General features: G+C 43.3%; 1 protein-coding gene across 1 annotated transcript in view; it reads left to right on the forward strand.

Moving 5' to 3' along the window:
- PTPN21 (protein tyrosine phosphatase non-receptor type 21) overlaps positions 1–9,073 on the forward strand; it is a 55,228-nt gene extending 46,155 nt beyond the window's left edge. Inside the window, exons 13-18 of the mRNA XM_037503742.2 lie at positions 1,870–2,004; positions 2,806–3,027; positions 4,040–4,168; positions 4,353–4,587; positions 4,986–5,146; positions 5,379–9,073. Coding sequence (XP_037359639.1) covers positions 1,870–2,004; positions 2,806–3,027; positions 4,040–4,168; positions 4,353–4,587; positions 4,986–5,146; positions 5,379–5,507 — 1,011 coding nt within the window. The 3' untranslated portion in view covers positions 5,508–9,073. The remainder of the gene's footprint in view (positions 1–1,869; positions 2,005–2,805; positions 3,028–4,039; positions 4,169–4,352; positions 4,588–4,985; positions 5,147–5,378) is intronic.
- The last annotated feature ends 1,061 nt before the right edge of the window (positions 9,074–10,134 follow it).

Below are 10,134 nucleotides of genomic sequence, written 5' to 3' on the forward strand. Positions count from 1 at the left end.
CACACTAGAGCCTCAGCCTCTTTGTCTGTAATGTGGTCACTCTGCCTGCTTGGCATTGTATTAGGTGTCACATAAGGTTTGGCATAAAAAATGCCTTCTAAATTACATGGTGCCACATAACTGACTTAAATGAAAGGTTTTTATTGTTGTGACACTGATCATCATGCCTAAAGAGGCAGCTCTGTGACCTTGGGTAAGCTGTTTAGCTCTGACTTCATTTTCTTGCTTATAAACGAAGATCACTAAAGTGGGGGCTTTATTGGGGTCCTGGCTCATAGACATGCCCATCAGTATTACTGCAAGGTTGCATCATACATTTAACTTAATGACTCCCTAAGAATTGAAGCGTTCAGCCCCCTACTAGACTCTCAACCTTGACCCCTGCATAGTCATGGGGAGTTGCCAGTCTCTTATTTAATAATTGCAACAAACAAATACACTAATGTGAACTAGGCTGTAGAGGTTTAGAATTAATTAAAAACAGTGAAACAAATTGCAGACAAGCAGGAACATCTTACAATTCTCCACCCATCCACCTCCAGGGACTTGATTGTCATCTGTAAAAGGTGGGCAGGTTTGAGCCCTCGTTCATCTATGTAAAGCTTTTCTCTCTGTTGCAGCCTTAGTCTCGTGAAGTGGCACTAACATTTGAAACCACGTGCTTGTGCTCTTAGGGCTAAGTCAGTGGTATTTGGGGCTAGTTTCCCCAGATGCCCCTTCCTCAAGTATTACTTCAGAACTGACCTCGCAGACAGTTAGCTTCATGGAGCATTTTTGAGCTGGGCCAGTGGAGTCATTTCATGCAGACAAGTGCTGAAACCACCTCACCTGGCTGGGGAGAGAGGACTTAAATTTCCAGAATTGCATGAGCCACAGTTTGGGATTGGCCACAGTGGGTGTCTTTGCCCCCTGGAGATTAGCCAACCTTACAAGTCAGATGACTCCCCGCACCACCTCCACCCCAGTCAGCTGTTCTACTCTTGCCAGCCCACCTCTGCATATAAGGCCCATGAGACTTCAGGCCAAGAGTGGGCCTTTTACACATGTGCCAGCTCCTTCCCTCCTCTCTGCCCAGCTTATGGAGCTTGTGTAAAGCTGACTTCATTTATGAGACAGAACTGAGAAAATCATTTCTGTCAAATTAGGGGTACTGTCCTTATAGTAACTACAGCTTCCACACAGCCATGGATTACCTGAGGAGACAGGCATTCTTAGGCTAGTTGGCCTCAGAGAAGAAAATTGTTTCCTTTACAATAACTTTTGGAAACTTTTGTTACCAAGAGACAGAATAGAATTCTGCTGTTGCCTCCTCTCATACTCTGTCCTCCTGGGGACATGATGGGGGTTTCAGCTTGTTTCATTTTACTGCTTGAAAAACATGTAGTTCTGAGAGGTGTAGTGATGCGTCTGCCGCAGAATGTGGGGTAGAATAGGGAGCCGCCCCAGGGGACAGCTGGTTTTTTTCAGGATGACATAAAGAAGTAATTTATGTTTTCCAAACATTATAAAAACTTACTATAATCAAGGAATCACAGCTGACTTTTTGGCATGTCATGTTGTGAAATTCAGGAGTTCTGTGAAGGAATGCTGTCTGCCTGGAGCCTCACCTTTCATTACAACAGAGCCTTGAAACCATTGCATTTCGTCACCTTCTATCTGGGAGACTTATCAAGGCTTTGGCCTTGAAAGGAATGTCTTCCTCCTCCTATTTGTTAGACGAGTGTGTGTGCTTGTGAGGGAGTGTAGTCGCCCCTGCGGCTGCTGGCAAATGAAGACACTCCCTCTTTCCTGTCCTCAGTCCATTGAAACCTCTTTTCAAAGGGGCTGTTTCTGTGTATGTCTCATATATACATGTAAATATTTTCATAGGGAATGAAAAAGAGAGTAGATGCCAAAAAAATTGGTCCTCTCAAATTGGCTGCTCTAAATGGACTCTCTCTATCTCGACTGCCTCTGCCAGACGAAGGGAAGGAAGTGCCAGCCCGAGCCACCAACGATGAGCGGGTAGGTGCGGACACAGGCCACCCCGAGCCTCGTGAGGCTTCAGTGTGCATCTGGCCCCTTTAATAATCACAGATGAGTGTTCAGGGATTTTGTAATCTGGAACTCAAAACTGGGGCAAATTTATAGCTAATGTTGTAATAGATAATTTCAGACTAACGTGATTTTTTTTTTTTTTTTTTTTTTTTGGTGGGGAGAGTTTCTGAATGTTGTTCTTTACATCCATGGTGGTCTTGATTCTTGACAGCCTGAGAGTTAGTGGAAATCTACAATGCACATGAGCACACACAGGGAAGAAGTCATATAAGTTCTATAATATGTCTTGAGAGCTAAGGAGTTGCTGAAATTTTCAAAAACTTCCTTTGTGCCCGAGGTGTATTTGCTATGACGCTTTATTATATCAAAATCTGACAGTTACAAATTACATTCTATGCCATGTCTTCAATCTTCTGTGTGTCACGTATGATAAAATGGAAGCATCTGTTCATAGGGGTTGGGACTGAATAGCCTGCCTGAGGATTTACTGCTTCCCAGCAGAATTCTTTTTCTCAGGGGAAACAAAATTGACCAGAGATTTAGAGACTATGAAACAAATTGCTGTAGGCCAACTTTGATTTATAGTTCTTACCTACCAACAAGATTTTTTAATTTGTACTTTGAACTCTTGCTTGCTAAAAGTTTAACTTTGGTTTCGCCTGGAATTTTCAATAGTAGATATGCTAATGTGCTAGACTTGAAATAGAAAGTGTCGCAGAATGTGACATGTGACTGTATTCATATTATCCCACATATTCTATTTTACAGTGTAGAATTCTAGAACAGCGGTTAGAACAGGGAATGGTCTTCACAGAATATGAACGAATTCTTAAGAAACGCCTAGTTGATGGGGAGTGCTCAACAGCACGACTTCCCGAAAATTCAGAGAGAAATCGATTCCAAGACGTCCTTCCCTATGATGACACCAGAGTGGAGTTGGTCCCAACCAAAGAAAACAACACTGGCTACATCAACGCGTCACATATTAAGGTGAGCAGGACACTTAGAGTAATAAATAGTAACAAGTGGAGGGTGGGGGTTCCCAGTTACATTGGAAGAATGGTAAGAATTACAATGTAAGGATATGTCCTAAAAACACCCCAGTTTTGAGCCACTGTGACACTTTTATGGGGGGGGGTGCCCAGACACCAGGGCTGAATGGAAGAAAGCGGTATTAGTGGAGCTGAGGTCAGGCTTGCACTCTGCCCCCAGCACTGTTGCCAGGACTCGGGGAGCACTTCTTTACCTGACTTTACAACTTCATCCTTCTGATTCTGCAGGCCTCTTTCTGTCCACCCACAGGAGAGCTCTAGAGCGGCTGAGTGGCTGGTTTTCCTGGGCACACACCCGCGTGCCTTTGTGCAGCAGTGTGCCTGGGCTGCTTGGTGGCTTTCTCCAGGGCTACTATTACAAAGGCACCATTCTTCTCTTTGTGTGCTCCCTGTAACCATTTTTAAACATAATTGTATTCTTTGAGGAAGTTTTGCTACCTTTCTCTGGAAACACTAAAATGTTATTTAACTGGGGTAACGTTGCACCCATGATAATGGAAAAGTGGTGACTCACAGCTGGTAGGTGAGTAAAGCCAGATTCCCTCTTGTCTCGTGTTGAACTTCTGCTCGCACTGGGCAGGGTGCCAGTTCTATTGGGAAGGAGAAAATTTTCTTGTGGTGAGTGAATGAGTAAGGATCTAAGGTCAGGTGTTGGCTTTTCCTCTTTCCCACATTTTATTTAGTTTGCAAGTGGCATTTGATGAGAGTAAAATCACGTTGGATATTGCTTCAGGTCACACAGATAGTATGTGAGTGTAGAGCACGTGAAGTTTTAAAGAAGCCTGTGGTGGGAATTAACAAGGAAAAGGAATAAGATAAAAAGCCTTTCTTTAAGCTTTAAGCCTTAAATTGAAGCCCCAGTTAAGTTCACATTGTTTGGGCTACCATGAGCATGCACACATATGTATTCTACACACCCACTCCTTTTTTTTGCACTTTCCTAATTTCAGGTCTCTGTCAGCGGAATTGAATGGGATTACATTGCCACACAGGGACCGTTACAGAATACCTGCCAGGACTTTTGGCAGATGGTGTGGGAACAGGGAATTGCAATTATAGCAATGGTGACTGCAGAAGAGGTGAGCACTCGTTTCTCTTAATTGATTTTCTTAGCCCCAGAAGAGCAGTCACCGTCGATCCTGGGCAATCCGACCGTTAGAGAGAACGGCAGGGTAGGGCTGGGGCTCTGAGCTTCAGACGCGCTGCCATGCCCACAGGTGTCCATTGCTGGGCCTTGTGTCTTGACCTTTCTTTCTTTGACAGGAGGGTGGAAGGGAAAAGAGCTTTAGGTATTGGCCACGACTTGGCTCCAGGCACAACACCGTCACCTACGGGAGGTTTAAGATCACCACGCGCTTCCGCACGGACTCGGGCTGCTATGCCACCACGGGCTTGAAGATGAAGCACCTCCTCACGGGGCAGGAGCGCACAGTCTGGCATCTGCAGTACACGGACTGGCCCGAGCACGGCTGTCCCGAGGACCTCAAGGGGTTTTTATGTGAGTGTCTTTGTGCCCAGCACAGCTGCCTCGGGCCGGTTAAGTCAGCCGCAGAGAGGAGGATTTGGGTACCTTTGTCTTGTCTCATACATGCTTTGGACTTGTTTTCTGAAAATAAAGGTCTTAAGTTTAGGGGAAACTTCACAGAAGAAGTTCTTAAAATATCATTTGCACATTGAAGGCTGTCACTTGGAAAAGATCTCCACAGCAGGCCAGTGACAAAGGGGAGCCCCAGCCAGTCAGCGACTTGCCCAGATCAGTGGGTGGCATTGGTGGACGGGTAGCCCAGCCTCCTTGTCCTGCATCCTCTCAGTCCCAGGAGAGAATCTGCAAATGGAGCTGTCATTTGGATATGACTGAATCCTTGCATGTTTTTCTATTTCTTTGGTATTTCACAGCATACCTGGAAGAGATCCAGTCTGTTCGACGCCATACAAATAGTACAAGTGAGCCCAAGAGCCCCAGCTCGCCATTACTGGTGCACTGCAGCGCCGGCGTGGGGAGGACGGGTGTGGTCATCTTGTCGGAGGTCATGATTGCCTGCCTGGAACACAACGAGGTGCTTGTTTCCTTTTCTTCAGCGGGGGTGGGTAGGGGGAGTTGGCCTGGGCACAAGGCCAAACAGAGAGGGACCTAAAGCCCAAATAGCTTGTTCTGAACGTGTTTCCTGGGTATCTAATGAAGGTGCTTAGGGAGAAAAGAGACTATCCGGCTCCTAAGCAGACTTCTGTTAGGGCACCCCCTTTCTCCAGGGGAGTGGGGCGCCATCATTGCTCCTTCTGTCACCCCAGGTGCTGGACATCCCCAGGGTGCTGGACATGCTGCGGCAGCAGAGGATGATGATGGTGCAGACGGTCGGCCAGTACACGTTCGTGTACCGAGTTCTCATCCAGTTCCTGAAGAGCTCGCGGCTCATATAAGCTCACAACTTGGACGGGACCCGACGGGGGCGGCGTTTACAGCTGAGAGTGGGCTGGCCTGCCTCACGCCTTCTCCTGGACGCGCCTTCTCCTGGATGCGCCTTCTCCTGGATGCGCCTCCAGGCAGAAAGCTGCGTCTGGACAGGAGTGAGGCCATGAGTGGCTGCACTGAAGGAGCACGCTGGGCACAAGCCAATGGGGGGGTTTTGGCGGGGGACGGTGTTGTAGAGGACCTGGTTCCGAGGCCTGGCCTGCTCCTGCCGCTACTCTGCAGTGCTGGCCCTCACCCTGGAGGTCGTGTTTTCTAGACAGCTTTCTATTTTGCTGAAGCTATGCTGGGCAATGCTGGCAATCATTGAGGCGCATAGATTTCTAAAGCTAGTTTTTGATAATGGAATTTTATTTTATGACTAAAATATTTTGGGCTTTCTTGTCGGTAAACTGAACTTTCCGTGGTGATGAGCCGCAGAGGAGAGGCTCCTTTATTACTTTGTCTTTAAAACCATGTTACTATCTTTTGTTATTTTTAAAGAATCTTGAATACTTAACAGTTTGGTTTCCAAACCCAAAACTACAAGAGGAATCTAAAAGTGTTATTTTAAAACATAGAGAAAGCGTTTTTATATTCAGAAAATTTTTTATCCTAAAACTTCTATATATTTGTACTGTCAATATTTTCCAAACAAGAATTTGCTCAACTCATAAAGGTACTGAAATGAGTCTGCTAATGGGAGGGAAAGTTGGGAATGAAGGTACAGTATTTAAAATGTAACAATAATCAGATTCGCTCGTTTTTTCAGTATTATTCATAAACCTGGATGAGTTTGGTTTTACTGGTTGAAAATGAAGTGAAAAACAATTGGATAGGATTGTTTTAAGCACTTTTTTTTTTTTCGGTTAAAAACAATAAATCTGAGTTTTAATATATGTGTTGTTTTATAGAGTAAGCAATAGCAGCAGCGATGGACATTGCTTCAGCAGTGTTTTGGAAGTGGTAAGTGTTAAGGATGTAGGATGACTGGGACGAGAGCAAGTGAGGTGTAAGTTCAGGATGGGAAATGCAGGGTGCCCATACAGTATTACCCGTCTTCGGACTGAGGCTCGGGATGGAGGTCCCCCAGAGGTAGGTATCCCCAGGAAATTCAAGGCCTGTCCCTGTCAGTGATTCACTTTTTCCTTGGAGTTTTTCCACCTAAACCTGTATTCTTTAACAAATAAAATCAGGTTTATTACTATCATTCAAAGATGCTTTGAAGAGGCTTGATCTTCCCTTGGTTGTAGGAAGGGAAGAGTTAGTAATTGTTTCACGTCACCTTCCAGAACTACAGCCCAAACTGGCAGGTCCCCCAGGAGAAAGCTGTGGTATTCAAGAGGTACTTGAATTTTTGCTCCTTAATCTCCAAACTTCACTGGAGAGATCAATTTTAGCTACGTGGTGTCATGCCCCCATCCTATTCAGCACATCCCAGTGGGCAGAGTCAAGGCGGGCACGTGGTGCCTGACCTAGGCCAGGATGGGCTTGTACTCGGAGCTGAGTAGGTAAGGACTAAGCGGTACATTTAACCGAAACGCCACCTCTTTTTTCCTTTTCCTGAGGCTGCTTCTCCAAATGTCAAATCAGACTGTTTCCCCAACTTACAATATCCTAGGGATGGTTCTGATTCTCAAGTTAATCCCTAAGGCAGTTGAACACTCCTGTTCTTCACGCGGTGTGTATCTGCCTACCTCTGAGTCACCCAGAAATCAACCACTTCAGAGGAAAATTCAAAAGATATCGATAAAGTGAATGTTGAAAGTGGGCATATTTCTCAGTTAGGTACAACATAAGAATTTTAAATCTGAATTTATTTTTAGGAGTCTGGTTTAAAGAATCATAGACCGAGGTGTAAATATTTATTATAAGAACGGGATGAGAGTTTCATGGTGATGGTTCCCATCTCTGCACCATGTAAAGGAAAGGAGTGTTTCTGAGGCTTTATTAGGTCTTCCACAGTACATTTTTAAAATGTGCTTTTCTGTCAGGTTTAAGCATTATGAAACGTCCCATTGACAAGAGAATACTGTACAACAAAAAATCTGAAGAGTAATATATAGTATATTTGTATTCTTATTGTAATAATTTGATTCTAAGTAAATTGCTTATGAAGACTAAAACATACCCTATAATTGTCACTCTTAAAATGTATGTGTGACATAGTTTCTAAGATCCATATAATTTTTTGTCCCTTTCGAATTTAAAAATTTTAATTACAGGTAGTAAATATGAAAGTATTTCTGAATAAAATTAAACCTACATTACTGTGATTTCCAAGAGTGAACACTGAGGTGTTGTGGGTTTTCCATATCTGAATCGACAAAGTTATTGTCTGCCAAACTTCCACTATTCTTCGTGTGTCTTAGTCTCTTAGTTCCATGGTAGTAGTATTTTCATGTCAAAATTAAGAAAATGTTTATTTTTGCAAAACATAGCTTATGAACAGGTGTTTCCCACTGATCAATTTTGTCATTTCTGGCATCAGTTTTCGTGCTTAATGGAGGTTTTTTTGATGAAATCGTCTAGTTGGTCATTGCAAACACAGAAAGTGTTCATTTTAGAATATCATTTGGAGTGTTAATTGCAGCCATTATTAATTATTTCCTTCTGGAACATCTCCTGTGAAGTGTTCAGAAAGTCCTAGAATTAGCCTTTAAAACTCTTTGGCAGGATTGAAACAGTAACTGGACATGTGCTTCCTTAGAAACTTCCAGAAAGAGCAGGCAAGGCCTATACAGAAATACAGAGGAGGAGACTAAGGGGTGACAGCAGGTCGGGGGACCAACTTCTCTGAGAAGCTTTCATTATCAGAAGAAATAAAAACAGTCATTCAAATAGGTTGACATGTTAATGTTCCCAATATTAGGAAAATATGTATGTATATGCGATATGTGTAAGATAAACTTTATATGTAATAAAAGATAAAACTGGAGATCAGATGCAGCCGAGCAGTAGGAGGTGTATTTGAGATTTGCATGAACAAGAGAAAGCAAGAACTACTGTTTATTGTATGTCGTTTTTAATATCAACTTTTAAAGGAATTCTTGGATATAAATTTAGGGAAATTACTTCCCATCAAGATTTAATGTGGAACAAACTAAAACTGTCTCTCTCCAGTTTAAATTTATTTTTAAAAAATCTAAATTGGAGGGGTATGTTTTTTGAGCTCAGGGATAGACATTTCAAAAATAGAGGATATGATATGTTAGAAATTTGCCTGGGAAAATACTCCTCAAAAAACCATGACTTTTTCAAATTTCTGTAGCTAAGGGCTCCATTTACCCTAGTGTCTACAATTAATTACAGAAAAATGAGGATGAATCAGAAAGTCCAACTGTTTAAAGTTTGTGTGTTGAGTAGACGGATACAGAACTTTAGAAAATACTCGAAGGGGTCCTGGATCGTTAAATTGGCAGTTTTCTGTATACTGTAGACAGTTACCAAATAAAAATTATGCTCTTAAATTCAGTTGTATGTTGAATTACTGAGATAACGTCTTCCTTTGTAAACAAGTACATGGATGTTAACTTTCTTGGATTGTGCCCCCAAATCTTATTTATTTATTTATTTATTTTAAAGATTTATTTATTTATTTATACAAGCACTGGGTACAGTCAGAAGCGCGGGAGGGTGAGAGAATTCACCAGAGCCAGAGCAGGTATCTGACAAAATACACTACTGAGGGGAGCAGCGGGCGCGGCAAGAGAGGTCTGTCACGCCATGTGGGACTCTCCCCAGCTGCTGGGGATCGAACCGGCACTGCAGAAGCTGCAGGCAGCTTTGCAGCCCAGCACTCCACCGCTATGGCCACCAGGGGAGGCCCCCCAAATCTTATTTAAACCATAGAAGCTCTGACAGGTAAGCAGCAGTAGGTAGAACCAAGTCACCATAATTTACACCAAGAAAAATAGATGGCAACTTTTTTCCAGCTGCACCTTGGTGATGAGATCAGAGAGCAAATTCTTTGGGGTTCAGACTGAGCCTCATAGCAAGTGAATCAGGTTAGTCAGTGTTTCATGAGAGAGGTGGGCATAAGCGTCTCAGCAATGGCTACAGAAACTTGAGAGGCACATGGAGGGAAAGGAAGAGATTAAGACATGGTGAAGTGAGCAGGGATGCTGCCTCTGAACTGGCTGTGTGGGAGGCAGGGGTGAGGGAGGCTGAGTCAGCAACACCTTCCCCTGCCTTCCCTGACCCCCTTACGTGCCCTCCCTTGGATATCCACTGGTGTGAAATGGGAGGTTATAGGCGGGCTAGGAAGGAAGTTGAAGGTCTGTGGCATCCTGCTGAGGAAGTGGGAGTTCCTAAGCAAATATTCCTACATAGGGGATGACTTGAGGTCACGTGTACATAAGTTAGGGTCAGGCTGTACAGCATATTTCCAAAAATGTATAAATTACATATAGTTGAAAATATAGTCTTCAAAAACCTAGAGTAAATCTAAATCATTTTCCACTATGTTGATGGGTGAGTTACTACATACTTATTTTAAGAATGAGTTACTATATACTTAAGTTATGTTTTAATATTACAAATAAGCATAAATGGATGACAAGGCAGAAGTTACTCTTTGAACTTGCCGTTGTAGAAATA

Source organism: Talpa occidentalis, unplaced genomic scaffold (assembly GCF_014898055.3).
Source record: "Talpa occidentalis isolate TD23 unplaced genomic scaffold, MPIMG_talOcc4v2.1 talOcc4.11, whole genome shotgun sequence".
Classification (NCBI taxonomy): domain Eukaryota; kingdom Metazoa; phylum Chordata; class Mammalia; order Eulipotyphla; family Talpidae; genus Talpa; species Talpa occidentalis.